This window comes from Mus caroli, unplaced genomic scaffold, assembly GCF_978045245.1.
Source record: "Mus caroli unplaced genomic scaffold, Mus_caroli_1 scaffold_1, whole genome shotgun sequence".
Classification (NCBI taxonomy): Eukaryota; Metazoa; Chordata; class Mammalia; order Rodentia; family Muridae; genus Mus; species Mus caroli.
Genome location: NW_028227256.1, coordinates 94,418,974 through 94,434,992, shown reverse-complemented (window position 1 = coordinate 94,434,992; position 16,019 = coordinate 94,418,974). Strand labels below are relative to the sequence as shown.

The window sequence follows — 16,019 nt, the reverse complement described above, 5'->3', positions numbered from 1 at the left end:
ATGCCCAGCGTGTGGAGAGCTAACTGGAGGTTCAGGACAGGGGATAGGTGATGCCATGAGTCCAAAGGCAGTCAGTTTGTAGGAGAAGTTCATCATCTCAAGGAAGCTTCTTTCTTAGGACCTTCCAGGGCGGGATGAGACCTACCCAGATTGTGGAGAATAATCTGCTTTATTCACTGTTTAAAGTGTTCATTCCATGGAAAACAACAACAAAACTTTTCCCAATGATCCTTACCTTAGCGTTTGAATGAAAAAGCAGAACCCTTAGCATAAAAATAAAAAATAATAATATATTATATATATTATATATGGTGTGTATGTATATGTATATATAGTTTTACATTTTTTATTTTAATTTTTAGACAGCCTTTGATTGCGGGCATGTACCTTATGATGTCTGTCAACACTGTTATACCACCAGGAGAGAAAGGTGAGGAGTGGCCTCTTAATATTTACCATTATCTCATCAACTAACCTCTAAGAAGAGATATATAGCGCAGTCTATGAACTTGTAAAGTGGACAATGTCTAGATATATATCTGAAAAATAAATCAGTTCTTTAGCATCCTTGGATTTTAAATAGATTTTAAAAATCATTATAAGCCAGTAATTTATTGCTTTTCCAATATTTATTTATAGATATGCCAAAATGAAGGTCCATGGTTTGCTGGTGTGTTGTATAAAGACTAATTTTATTGCACAAATCAGCCAATCATTCTTTACATGTAAAAAGTTAAGCTGTATAATATATAGCCGTATAAACTATTATGTTGGGAAAAAAATCAAAAGGCTGGAAAATCCAACACGGCTCAGATTTAGTAATTAGATATACTAAGTTCCCTAGTTGCAAAATGGAACTATCACACAATTCTCCTAAGCTGGAACAAACTACAAGAATACATACAACATCAGTGATTCAACAAAAATATCACACTGAATGTAGTATGTTTGTTTGAGTAAGAATCTTTCAAAGTTAATGTTGATATGGTTTATCTATTACTATTTTTAAAATTGACTTTAATGTACTATTTATTGAGTCTTTAGTATTTGTTAGACTGTAAGAGAGGAAAAGCATATAGAATGGGCCTATTGTAAACACAAGCTACCAATTTAGTGACTCTAGGTAATTATATTCAATGTTTAAATTTCTTTTTTGCACTAACCTAAAAACAAACTTAGGGTTTTTTCCATGGGATAAATTTCAAGAAAAAAGACAACAAGCAAGCCATGGCTCCCTCCGCCTTCACACGGAGTACTTTGAGTTGGACCTTGTCATTCTGTTATTGAATAAAATAAAGGTTTGAGTGGAAATAGGATCAAAATATACAGTATGGAAAAGATTTGAAGAAATAAATGTGAGGCCAGAGGCTCGTAACACATGTTAGTAAAATGTGTGACACTGAGTGATACCTGCTGGGTAATGAGGGAGCGTCCCATTCACAGGAGAGCCAAGTGCAAGAGCCTGAGACTACCTCACTCATACTTCTAACATAAATAAATAAGTAAATAAATAATAAATGAGATGTTTCCCAACTGCATAGTGACTTCTCTCTGTGCCTTTGTTCCCGCAGTAGTGAATTCTGACATTTCGTGCCATTACAAAATGTATCCAATGCATGTGTTTGCCTACCGAGTCCATACTCACCATTTAGGTAAGAACGGAAGCTGCATGTTAAATTAGAAATACTCTCATGTGCTTGCTGGAACTGTAAATATAGAAATCAAGTTATGCTGGACCTTAAATATATCTTATCGAATTCCTTGAACTCTTATGATGCTTCATTAAGATAGGCAACAGTTTGAAATCTTAAATATACTAAAGTTTTATTTTTGAAAAGAAAGTTAACTATTGAATGTGGCTCTGGGTTTCCAAATCATTTATTATAATGCTCCATTCTGATTGCTGTTCCTCAGGTAAGGTAGTGAGTGGATACAGAGTAAGAAACGGACAGTGGACGCTGATTGGACGCCAGAGCCCCCAGCTGCCACAGGTGGGTAGAGTCTATCTTAATTCCAACAGTAAGTAATTTTTTAATGCCTTTTATAAGTCTTTTGTGAATTTCCCTAGAATCCTGAAGTCTGTGACTCTGTCTTCACAATATCTATATAATATTAATTTCTGCTTAGAATTTCCAGTTTAATACTTCATCAGTTCTCTCGATATGGTGGCAGTTCTTTTCCTTTTACTAAGGGGTATTTTTATGAGTTCTGTGAGAATTTCATATAATTTACCTTGATCATGCTCAGCCTCCCCAGCCGATTTCCCACAGATCCACCAGACCTTCCTATCCACCCAATTCAAGGTCTTTGGTTTTTTTAAAGCCACGAAGTCCCATTTATTTTACTGAATGCTCTTCGGAGTTGACCCTACCCAGGAGCAGGGACCTGCCGAACCAGGAGTCACACAATTAGTGAAAACTGACTCTGCTCCCAGCAGCCATCAAATGACAGCAGTTCCTCGGTCCCCCTCAAAGAGACTTCATGCCTACCTCCCCTACCTCCATCCTAAGACTTTGTCTGGCTTGAGCTGGCACAGGCCTTGTTCACCTTTTTACCTCATATGTACAGCTGCCCTGTTCTGTCCAGAAATCACTGCTTCCTTGAAGTCACCCACCACCTCTGGCAGTAACAACCTTCTGCCGTCTCTTCTGAGGAGGTCTGGTATGATCTGGACATCCTAGTTAAGAATGAGCACACCAAGCCTTCTTCTCTGCGTGTTGACCACCTGGGGTCCCTGTGAACTGCCATCTGTGCAAGACAATGCATTTTGATAAAGGTTGAGCAATGCACAGATCTATGGGCATAGCAATGTCACTAATTACCTTAATGTGATGTTTGTATTTTCCACCCTATCATTATTCAGTCCATTTCAGAAACCTCTGCTTCCAGTCTTATTGGGGGTAGAGGACTTTATAAACAGTGTTTGTTTATTTTAAACTCTGGCACTTGTGCTATAGTGTGGAACTGATGAATTAAAAGAGAACTCATTTTATCTAGCAATTCTTTTTGAAAGGATCAGGGACACTCTCTGTGTGTTTGTCTTCATCCGTTCTACCCACAATGCTCTGAACCTCACATGACTCCAACATGTAATTCTTGTTTTTGTCTTTGGGGCAGGCTTTTTACCCTGTGGAACACCCAGTAGATGTTGCTTTTGGTGATATACTGGCAGCCAGATGTGTGTTCACTGGTGAGGGGAGGACCGAAGCCACCCACATCGGGTAAGATTCTGCACTCCCCCTATTCAGTTTTATCAGGTTAAGCCATGGACGTAGCTAACAGTTACCTCTGTGAATGAACTATACAATTTCAGTATCTTGAGTCATTATGACAAACTTGCACTGTATCACTCCCTAACTGATTGCTACGGAATGGCTCTAGAAAGTGGCCTCACTTGGGAACATTTCTTTCACTTGAGTCCTTTTTTCCTCACTTTAACCTTAAGCAGAATAACAACCACACCCATAATTCTTTCAGTGTGCTGATTTCCAGTCTGTAATTCTCAGTTGCTTGTGTACCGAGTGAGTCCCTTCCCTGTCCAATAAGTGAAGAAAGGAAGGACAGCAGCATTTCATGGAGTTTTCATGAATGATGGGTTTTCTTAGAACATGGGTTTCCATTTTATCTGAATGAGGAGACTATCAATTTGTATTAAAGAAGAAGCTTTCAGCCAGCTTTTCTAGTGTATTCCTTAAAGTTTTGGAGAAGACTGGAGAAAAATCAATAAACTTATTGACTTATCATAAAGGACGATAGGACAATATAGTCACAACCACACTGGAAAAGGGAAGGGGTCACACACTCTGTGACAGTCTTTGACACTTGAGGTAACAGGATCCAGCGGGTATTGATCAGCTGCTCTGTGTTCTGTGCTCTTGTGGGGCCACAGGAATGGTAGTTAAATGCCAGAGGTTATTTTGTTAACCTTCTCAGAAGTCAAGAAAGAGGTTCAAAATAAACATTTTCAAGAGCTCTGCTGCATGTATCGATTTGCAAGCTTAAGTGTGAGGCCCCAGAGTATTTTAGCCTCCCAGACCTTAACCATTTGGGTAAGGGGGCATCATTCCACCTCTGGCCAGACTGTGTCTGTGGAGTTGCCTCTCTGAAGTAATTCCAGCCATAGGCATCAACCGCTTGCTGCACTGCCAGAATGAGAAGCCCAAGTGGTCCCCAGAGGCTTCTTTTGGGTTCATGAGCCTAGAATAATTCTAGTCTTTGTAAAATTGTACATTTCCCTTTAAAATAATACTTTAAAATGGGGATATTACTCTATCCTTTTGTAACTCTCTGGTGAGATAAAGTAAACACTATTTTTAATACAGATGAAATAGAAAGGGATTATGGCAAATTAAGTTATTGGATGGGTTTGGATTTCGAATGTTTAATTTATACTAGTGATTTACTTTCTCCAGAATAATAAAGTAATAATGCATGTCTGAAGAAATCTAATGGTGAATAAAATTTTTATTATGATGCATATTACAGATGCATATAATGTTTCATGTGCCTTTAAAATTTCAAAAAATACTGTCTACAGTGTTTCTGTGTTTTGTACATTAACAGGTGTAGTCTCCAGGGTACAATAGGATCACAGCTGAAAATGTAAATGGCAAAGAAGAGAGATTTCTTATTAAATTATTCTTTGTAAACTTCCTTCTTTCTCTCCTCCCACCTAACACACACAGAGAGAGGAGGGGGGAAAACAGAGGGAGGAGAGAGAGAGAGAGAGAGAGAGAGAGAGAGAGAGAGAGAGAGACTGACTCACTGGATGTAGGTCTGACCCAGTGCTTGAAGCAGTTTGGTACAAACAATAGTTGCTCCAGGCTAGTTGGGAAACTCCTTGACGTTTTTAGAGAATTATCAACCTGACTTTGGAAGCATTTTGCCCTATACCACCCCTGAAACCATGCTGGCTTTATCTCACAAGTAAAAATGTTCAGTTAAGTGATATTTTACATTAGCCAAGTTAGACTCTTGTAACCTTACATTTTTTAGACCAGAGAAATGTTTGCTTAGCTGGAACAATCATGATTCATTTCAAAATATTGCCATTGAGAAATAGATCCAAGTGCAGTGCTGCACACCCGTTGAGGCTGAAACAGGAGGACTGTAGGTTTGAGAACTTGCTGGGAATCATGGTGAGTTCAAAGCCAACCTTGACTCTGACTTAGCTTCATCTGAAGATAATATCGCAAAACAAAACAAATAGGCTAATTTAACAATCTGCATGTCCATTATGAGGGAATAGAAAAGAAAATGTGGTGTATTGCACAGTGGGACATTGTTTAGCCTTTAAAGGAAAAGAAAATATTACAGCATGGATGAATCTGACATTATGCTAAGTAAAATAAGCCAGGCAGAGAAACAAATGCCAAATGAGACTACTGTTTAAAATATTAAATCTATTTGGTATGTGTGTGTGTGTTATATACAACCACCTGTGTTGTATCATATGTGTGGAAATCAGAGGACCACTAGGAGGAGTCTGTTCTCTCTTTATACCCTGGGTCCTGGGTCCTGTTGGCAGGTGCTTTTAATCACTGAGTTGTCAGGCGGCAGTCTTACTTTTATATGTGCAATCTAAAAATGCTGAAGAGTTAGAGTAATAGTTAGCAGGACTCAGAGGTAGAGTTAAAGTAGGACTGAGTGGGAATGGTTGGTTGAAGAGTATACAGTTTTAAATAGACAAGAAAATAGCTTTTTTTATTTTCTGGTAGACAACAAAGTGACTACAATAAATAATATATATTGTAAAATAAATACATTTCAAGAACCTGAGTATGAAAAAGTGATAGTTCTGCAAGGTGGTGGATGTACCAAAGTATGTTCTCTGTTGGATGAATATGCTAAAACATAATATTGCTCCTAATACATGGCACCAAGATTTGTCAATAAAAACTAGTGTTAAATGTACTTTTTAGACATTTGTATTTAAGTCTGGATAAATTAACAAATGTACTGAAGGATAAAATGTTACACATAAATATATATTTGTCATAAATTATAAAATAATATATCTTAAAGAAGAAACTGCATAAAATATATAGTAATAACATTGCTCCAGTGAATCTGTGAAAAATACTTTACGCCTGTGGTACATATTTTACATTCAATGAGACACTTCTCTAAATTAATTTCAAATGTTTAGCCAAGTTTAAACAATTGGAATCTATTTAAGTCAGTCAATTAAACTAATTAAGTCAGCTAATCACCCAAAAATTTTAGACTAAATATCTACATTCGGATGCTTATCAGGTAGCATTTACCTGTTTAGTCAACTTATTGGTCATCTTTTCTCTTGAAATGTGTTATTTTGTGACAATATAAACAGAGGAGAATAATGACAATATATAGAAGATATTTGTCCTAAACAAATAAAGCATTTATTTACCATCTTAATTCACCGTTCGATGTTACTGTATCACATACAAAATAATGAGTGTCTCTTGTGACATTTTATGCTCTGGTATAATATACTCTGTTCATTGTCACCCACATTTCTTCTCTGGTCTCCTTCTTTCTCCTGCAGTTCCAGCTCTCTTCCAAAATAGTCTCCTTTCTACCCCATGTCTTTTGTTTGTTTGGTTTTTTTGTTTGTTTGCTTTTTAGTAGATGTTTTCTTTATTTACATTTCAAATGTTATCCCCCCGAAAGTCCCCATCCCATCCTCCCCTCCCCCTGCTCACCAACCCACCCACTCCCACTTCCTATCCCTGTATTCCCCTACACTGGAGCATAGAGTCTTCACAGGACCAAGGGCCTCTCCTCACATTGATGCCTGACAAAGGCCATCCTCTGCTACATACATGGCTGAAGCCATGGTCCCTCCATGTGTACTCTTTGGTTGGCAGTTTGGTCCTACTCATGTCTTTTTATTAATCAACTTTTTTAAGTGCAGTATTTGCAAAGTGGAAGGTATATGATTAAATACTTACCCCTTATCGTGCATCTTTAAAAGCACTTAGATTTCATAAAACAAAATCTTTAACATCTCATATTAATTTCCCAGGTTAGTATGACCCATTCTGGTTATATTTAAACCCAGTTTCTGTTAGGGCTGGGGGAAGATACCATTGAGTTTGCAGAGTGTCACTGACTACAGTCTCAGCATGACCTACAGACTCAGGGGTTCTCTAGTGATTCATTTCAGAATATTTGGCACTTTCTTAAATGGCCATTATGAACCTTTGTATTAGGAAATATTTTTATAAAAGCCTCCATGAGTCTGAAGTAGATGGTAGATACATAGATACAAATAAATATTTTTCAGAAATACCACCAAAAATATATGCATTTGAACTAAATCGTCATTCAGCAATGGTGGTTTATCAGGACCGGTGTATCAGAACATGATAAATTACAGGCAGTTATTCAGCAAGAATAGTCTCCATTCACCAGTCATTTCTTGAGATTTCCTGTCTTTCCAGGCCCACCAAAACACGTCAGATTTAAAGCTACTAATATGAAGTATACTAGTGTAAAGACTTTTGACAGTAGGTTCTCCTCCAAGACCCATGGCTTCACTAGCCTTTTCAAATGTATGACTTTGTACTTTCCAATACATAATTTCTAACTTATTCGTCATTTCCTTGCCTCTAGCATTGATGTAAAATTAACACTGGTTTCTTACTTTATATTCTAACCCTATACCAATTGCCCTCTCACTGGTTTCCTGGCAACGGGAGTAGCATGTTTTCCCCATCACTGGATAGGCTGATGGTTCTTTTTAGCAAACATTTCACAGTTTAGCTCCTTGTTCCCAGATTGATTACCTTTTATGTACACAGTCATATCGTCTACAAATAAAGATAGGTTGGCCTCTCCCTTTCCTATTTGTATCCAATCGATCTCCTCCAGTTGTGTTATTGCTCTAGCTAAGACTGCCAGTACTTTATTGAGTAGATAAGGGGAGAGTGGACAACCTTGTCTTGTTCCTGGTTTCAATGGAATTGCTTTGAGTTTCTATCCTTTTAAGGTTGATGCTAGCTGTGAGCTTACTGTACATTGCCTTTATTATATTGGGATATATCTCTTGTGTCCTGTGATGGTTACCTTTGGAAAGGGCCTCAATTGAGAAAATTCCTTCGTAAAATAGGGCTATAGGCAGCCCTGTAGGACATTTTCTTTTTTGTTTGTTTGGGTTTTTTGTTCGTTTGGGAGGGGTTGTTTTGTTTTGTTTGTTCATTTTTTTAAAAAAATTTTATTAGATATTTCCTTCATTTACATTTCAAATGCTATCCCTCTTCCTAGCCCAGGCATTCTCCTGTACTGGGGCATATAATCTTCGCAAGACCAAGGGCCTCTCCTCCCATTGATGGCCTGCTAGGCCATCCTCTGCTACATATGCAGCTAGAGACCTGAGCTCTGAGGAGTACTGGTTAGTGCATTTTCCTAATTAGTGATTGATGAGTGAGCACACAGCCCAGTGCAGATGGTGCTAACCCTGTCCTGATGGTCCTGGGTTCTATAAGAAAGCAAGCTGTGCATGTCATGTGGAGTAGTGCTCAGTACCCCTCCATGGCCTCTACAACAGCTCCTGCTTCCAGGTTCCTGCCTGACTTGAAATCCTGCCCTGGCTTTCTTTAATGGTAGACTATTATGCAGAAGTGTATGTTAAATAAACCCTTTCCTCCCCAACTTGCTTTTGATCATGTTGCTTCACCGAAACAATAGTTACCCAAACTAGAACATATCCCTAGTCTCTTTAGGATTTTATCACTAAGGAGTGATGGATTTTGTCATAGGTCTTTTCTGCATCTAATAAAAGTGCATTTTTGTTTGTTTCAGTATGTTTATGTGGTGGATTACATTTATTGACTTACCTGTGTTAAACCATCCCTTTATCTCTGGGATAAAGCCAACTTGATCATAGTGGATAATCATTTTGATGTGTAGAATTTGATTTATATGTATTTTATTGAGAATTTCATTTTGATGCATAGAATTTGATTTATATGCATTTTATTGAGAATTTTTACATTTATTTTCATAACAAATATTAGCAAATATGATTGATTATTTTAGTTGCCTCTTTGTGTGGTTTTGTCGTCGGGATAATAGTGGCTTCATAAAGAGAATTAGGCAATGTGCCTTCAATTTTTATTTTGTGGAATATTGAGAAATATGAGCATTAATTTGCTTTGAAGGTCTTACAGAATTCTCTTCTGGATCCACCTGGCTCTGGCTTTTGTTTCTTTGGTTGATTGGTAGGTTGATGTTGTTGGGAGATTTGTGTCCATTTCACTAGGGGTTATGGGTCTTGTATTAGTCAGAGTTCTCTAGAGGAATCAAACTGCTAGAATGAATCTACGTATATTGAAAGGGAATTTATTGCAAATTCTGTCTAGTCCACCAATGTCTGTCTGTCGATGGAAAGCCCAAGAAAGTGAGAGATATTCATGCTACAAGGCTGGATGTTTCTGTTTGTTCTCCGTATCCCTTTGACTCTCAAAGAATAGTCTCTAATACCAGTGACAGAATCATAGATGAACCTGCCTACAAGAGAGAGCATGCAGGCTAAAACCAAAAGAAGCTCCCTTCTTCCATGTCCTTTTATTATGCCACCACCCATTCCTCTCAGAGCACATAATTTTCTGACCAGCTCTAAAGCTGTTCAAAGATAATTTTGGATGGTGTTTTGACACCATGAAGAAATACACAGTGAGCAGGTGTTGGCTTGGGGTTGCTTCACTTCATGATTTGCTTTTATTGGGTGGAAAAGGCTGTTAAAATGACATATATCAGATTTGCAGTAAGAAGCCAAATGATTTCCGAAGCATCTGCAGAACTTGTCCTCATTGCGAGAGCTGATTCCCGAGGTCTCACGGGAACCACACATTTTCACAGCTTACAGGAATCACATCTGATTTGGAAAATATTTTTATTTTTTCCCCTTTTCTTGCTGATGTCATCTATGTTGCTATGGAAAAGAATTGATTGCTTCATGGCACTGCTGGAAAAACCAACCCTGATGAATTTCTCCAGAGCAAACAGTCTACGTAGAAAGCTGCTTTTTTGATTAGGCTTGCTAAAAATGGTTACAACTAATAACCGAAAGGGAATGTTCTTTATCCAGAATTAAGTTGCTATGCAAGCCTTCTGAAGTGGGTGGATAGAAAGCCTTAATTACCACAGAGAGACTGTTTAGACCTGGTAGTCTGTGTTGAGTGAGGAGGAAAGCATGCTTTGTAAAGGGTCTGGTGTTATTCCTATTACCTGGGACTGTTTTCTTGGAACCAGCTGTTCCACTGTTTTAAACATCTATACTTAGCGTTATCTGTCAGCTGTACAATACTACCTGGGTAGGATGTGCACTCCTTAGAAAAGATTACTCTTATTCACTGGGAATCGCTGCTCACCATTCTTCCGTTCCTTACTACCTAGCTCCAGTCCCACTGTCAGATATCAGGGATATACTTATGATGCTTTAGGAGTCACATGACTATAAAAAGAAGGCAGGGAATCCCAAACAAGTTTCTAGGATCTGGGCAGTAAGTGTGCTTATAAGTAATACATGAGATTCCTATTAGCGTATTTTAAATTTTACCATCTGTCCTCCTTTTGTTACTGATAGATTGATAATATACCCTGATTTAAAAAAAAAAAAAAAAAAAAACAGCTTAGGGAAGAAAGGGTTCATTAGCTCATAACTGAAAGTTACAGACCATCTTTGCAGAGAAGGAAGGGCAGTTGGAAATCAAAGCAATTGTGACATCCATAGTCAAGAGCAAAGATGCATGCATGCATGCTTCTAGGCTCCACACACCTAGGACCGGACCCCAGGGAATGGTGCCACCACTATTAGACCAGTTCTTCCCACATCAATTAAAGAAATCAACCAGTCACTCACAGCCAAGCTGACAGGTGAATCTAATCTAGATCATTCTCACTGAAACACCTTTCTCAGATGTCCTACAGCTTTTAGTATCCTCATGGCACAGGCTACAGTCATCTCAGAGTGGAGACTCAACTGAATGATCACCCAGATCTGATTAGTCTAGTGTCTTGCACTTAGGAAATTGTCTTCATTCCTAGTTGATGCAGAAGAGTCTAGCATACTGTACAGGACACTAAATCTAAGCTGGTGGCCCTGAGCTTATAAGAAAGCTAAGCTTGAGACACCAGCTAGTGTCCCTCCATCATGTCTGTTTTAAGTTCTTCCTTGAGCTTCTGACCTGACATCCTATAACCTGTAAGCTGAAATACACCATCTCCTCCCCTTTTCAGCTTTTGGTCAGGGAGTTCTCTTGAAAGCAACAGAGATGAAACTGAAACACCAGATGATTCTAAATTTTTCCAAGTTGATAACTGGAATAAACCATCACACCGTCACTAAGCAAATGCTGTAATTTTAAAAATGGAATTATTTATGTGTAGGTTTTATAACACAGTAGGTAAATAAAAAACAAAAAGGATTTATGAGGAAACCTGTATCTCTGAGCTACTTAAGTATCATTTTTTTATCTGTGATACTGGGTGATGTCCACAGAATAACCAGACACCAATACTTCAATGTTGGGTGGAAATACATCTTTGATGTTGGAGACTGTGATAGGTTTTAATGAGAAATATAAAATAGATGCAGTTCTTCTCTATTGAGTCCGCTGTTGGCAGACTTACAGGTTGTATTTTCTTGCATTAAGGAAGGGTTTGCTACGAGCACTTTCAATGTCCTGTCTCCTTTCCTCTCCCTACAGTGGCACATCTAGTGATGAAATGTGCAACTTGTACATTATGTATTACATGGAAGCCAAGTATGCAGTTTCCTTCATGACCTGTACACAGAATGTGGCTCCAGATATGTTCAGAACTATCCCAGAAGAGGCCAATATTCCAATTCCTGTAAAATCCGACATGGTTATGATCCATGGGCATCACAAAGGTGAGTCGGATGTTTAACTCAGTACCAGATGGTTTTCTGGTCTGTATTTGCCTTTCTGTGTCTCACGTAACTACATGATCAATCAATTATTTTTAGCTTCCTTAACCAATCACATATGCACACATATATTTCTTCCCTCTCTTTCATATTCAATCTCCACTCCCTGACATTTTTCCATCAAAACAATAAAAGAAGGCTCAGTTGATACAGTGCTTGGCACTAAAGCATGATGCCCTGGGCTCAGATCCCCATCACTAGTGTACAAAAACGAGACACAGTGGTGCACATCTGTAATCCCACAGTAGGAAGGCAGAGAACAGCAGGTTCCAGTGCGCTCCTGGCTACCCAGCACAACCCAGTCAGTGAGTGAGCTCCTGATTCAATAAAAGATGCTGCCTGAACATCCAGCATTGACATCTTGCCTCCACAAACATGCACACTCATGTGTAAAAACATCAACATAGACACACACACAAATATATGCACGCATTTACAGTGCATAGTACACACACAGTTTTCACGTACAAATAGACACTCAGCTCACGCACACACATATATGCACGTGTATACCACTGACACAAATGTAGCAAATATACAAGCAAGCACCCACATAGATACACAAATTCATGCATACACATACACACACACATACACATCAAATCTCAACCAGTGACAAAAAGACTGTTTTGTGACCAATCCCACCAATGTAAGTCTTTCTTCATATAATTCCTGTTTGTTTGTACTTTTCTTACCTGCTCATTCCTTAGGCGGAAATGACATCCATGACTTATAAATTGTACCACGCTCCAGATGGTTATGTCTGCAGCCATATCCGCATAGTGTGCCTTTTCAAGTGAAAGATAATTCTTGGCATTCCTTGTCTTTGCTCCTGAGGTTTGATTTTTTTTTAATTTTTTATTTTTTTTTTATTACGTATTTTCCTCAATTACATTTCCAATGCTATCCCAAAAGTCCCCCATACCTCCCCCTTCCCTACCCACCCATTCCCATTCTTTTGGCCCTGGCATTCCCCTGTATTGGGGCATATAAAGTTTGCAAGTCCAATGGGCCTCTCTTTCCAGTGATGGCTGACTAGGCCATCTTTCGATACATATGCAGCTAGAGACAAGAGCTCCGGGGTACTGGTTAGTTCATCATGTTGTTCCAACTATAGGGTTGCAGATCCCTTTAGCTCCTTGGGTACTTTCTCTAGCTTCTCCATTTTGATTTTTAAGTCCATGCTTTAGCTTTTTGCTCATCTGCAGAATGGTCACACTTGACTGTCATTCCTGTAGTTTCACACTGACACAGCATGAAGTTCGCTGAGGCTTTACGGAGTTTTGCAAATTTCACCATGAAATGCCACAGCAGCTAGTAATCAGGTCATTGACTATGATGCTAATATATTTAGAGAATAGAAGTTTACATTTTTTTAAAAATGCCTTAAATATGATTATGTAGATTTTAAAAATAAATATGAGTACTTTGTTGAAACATTTTTAAATGTAATTTATGTGTTACTTTAAAAAAAGTATTTGGTGTGGTTATGTAACAAGACGGATGGTTGTGCTGTGGGTGGGAGATGGAGAGTGAGAGTAACCAATGTAATGAACATAAAGTCCTGAATAATAAATACATATAAATCAAATTCTACACATAAAACTATTGTTTTGATGGTAGAATCCCAGCAAACTAATAAAGTCTGTAATATATGCTGATAGTTCATGATCAACTTCTTTGATCTTTTACAGAAACAGAAAACAAAGAAAAGAGTGCTTTAATACAGCAGCCAAAACGGGGAGAGGAGGAAGTCTTCGAGCAGGGTAAGCATCCTACCTCTGCAACTAGCCCATAAAAGTATTCCTTATCCAAATAGGCAGCCAAGTTATGAAGTGATAAGATAGTTTAGGTCACTATTTCAGCCTCAGACCATATCTTCACTGTTCTTATATGATACATAATTAATTTATAAATAAGTGGCCATTTATCACACTTAGCCATAAAAGCAAGATTCACTAGTGTAATTGAGTCCCATTTGGCTTTTTTTCTGCCTTTGCTTCAGTTTGTTTGCTATTGCAGTTTTTCCATACAGTTTGTAGAATTGCAAATTAAACTATGAGAAACAAGTATCACACTGCTTCTGAAACCTAGTGAACGTCTCCATTTAAACTCTTAGGTTATTAACGATATGTGAGTTTCAAGCCAAAAGAACTTGAGAATTCAACCTGCCTCTTCTCTGCCCTCAGCTGGACAGGATGGACTACTGCTGTGGCTTCATAGGCTCCTGTTATATTGCCATCTGATGAGTTAAGATGGCATCCTTTTCCCTGTGTCCTGTGTATTAGGACTATTCAAAGCTACAGTGTCATAAACCACATGGACTGGCAGTGAGAAAGTCCACTCCAGAATTTTAGTCCCTTACCAGTTATTTAGAAAATACTGTTTTGTGTCAGGTATTAGAGTATTAAGTCATTGCTGCCTAAATATGATACACGTCTAAATATTAGCTTAATATTTATACAAAGAAATGGCAGTTTAAGACAAAAGAGAAATGGATGTTTTCTAGTCATGGTATGGGGGAGTTTGGACCAAGAATATAGCTCAGTGGGAAAGGTGCTTGTTGAATAAGCCTGAGGGCAGTGTTCACATCTCCACCACTTCCAAAGAAGGCAGCCAGACATGGTGGCCTGTCTGTAATCTCAGAGCTTGAAAATCCAAGACAAGAGATCACCTGCTCAAACTGACTATGGAGAGTAGCCAAATGGCTAAGCTCTTAGTTCAGAAAGCAAACAAACAAACAACAATAACATCAAGATTTGCATCAGTAAATAAAATAGAGATCAACTGAAGAGGATACCTGCATTAACCTCAAGCCTACACACACACACAGAGAGATACACAGACACACACACACAGAGGCATACACACAAATGCAAACACACATACATAAATAAACATCACACACACACACACACACACACACACACACACACACACACACATACAAAAAGGAAACATTGTATTAAAATAAAGTATTAAAAGAAAATAAAGCTTAAGATATTTCTATTTATGTGTTAACTCAAAACCAGGGAGAAAACTGTCCTAAAAAAAAAATCTGTATGTCTGGTTCTTTTTAATTCTAATCACTGCCCCCTTCCAGCACTCCCCCCATCCACACACACAAGGAATAATAGCTAACTTTATGGATTCTGTTGATGTATTTGTTATCAACTCAGGAATAACCACCTAATTACAGATAGTATTACAGAGTTTATTCTAACTATGCTGAAATTTGTCCAAATTTACAATTAATTATTTTGACACTGGACAGTTTGAGTTTATGTCTTTGAAATAACTTGAGCAGTCTTCAAACTCATTCACCAAAGCTAACATACATGTAAATATGTCGGTCGAGACCATCATTTGCAGATATGTAAACTGAGGCAGGATTGTCCTTTCCTTTTGATATTAGTTAGTTGATCAATACTAAAAACTTAAAGACCTTATGAGCAAATCGGTCTTAATTCTAATCACTGGGATCTAGGGAGTGTCAAATATGCATACTGTTGTCTGTTAAAATGCCTTACCACCATATGCTGCCATGTCTCTCCCCTTTCCTTCATGGCATCAAGTCTGAAATGGACCCAGACTCTTGTGAAGTCAAGAGAAGAACTGTCCTACTGTGTATTCTTCTGCTTATAGTCGAAAAACACTGTAAGGAAAGTAATATAACTTGGAGAGAAATATTACTCTGAGTCAGCTGCAGAAAATAAGCTCTGGTGCTCACATGTTGAAACGAGTATATCCATTATCCCCTCCAGCGTTCTGTGAAGTAGTGACCTGCAGAGCCATGTCAATGGCCACTGTAGTCTCTGTGTTAGCCTGCTGGTCACTGGAGACCATCCGCTGAATATTTAAGTGAAGACACAGAAAATATGCGCATTCACACAGACTATCTGATGTACTAATGAGATCAATCTATTTCTTTACAGTGCACAGGCTAAATCTACTCATTAATGAGAGAACGGCCCATTCTTCAAAGAGACATTTGTTTGCACAAAATACCTATTTATTTCATTCCCCAGGAAGTCGTGCTGACCAAATAGCTAGTAAGAGGACTGTAATTATTCAAACAAAT

The 16,019-nt window shown here is 38.2% G+C and overlaps 1 protein-coding gene across 10 annotated transcripts in view; it reads left to right on the top strand.

The window, feature by feature from the left end:
* Pam (peptidylglycine alpha-amidating monooxygenase) overlaps positions 1-16,019 on the top strand; it is a 271,195-nt gene that overhangs the window by 198,826 nt on the left and 56,350 nt on the right. For all 10 annotated transcript variants that reach the window (XM_085839864.1, XM_085839854.1, XM_029480198.2 and 7 more), the window contains exons 9-14: positions 363-430; positions 1,572-1,652; positions 1,915-1,991; positions 3,118-3,221; positions 11,697-11,881; positions 13,633-13,704. In XM_085839864.1, the coding sequence (XP_085695990.1) occupies positions 363-430; positions 1,572-1,652; positions 1,915-1,991; positions 3,118-3,221; positions 11,697-11,881; positions 13,633-13,704 (587 nt within the window). The remainder of the gene's footprint in view (positions 1-362; positions 431-1,571; positions 1,653-1,914; positions 1,992-3,117; positions 3,222-11,696; positions 11,882-13,632; positions 13,705-16,019) is intronic.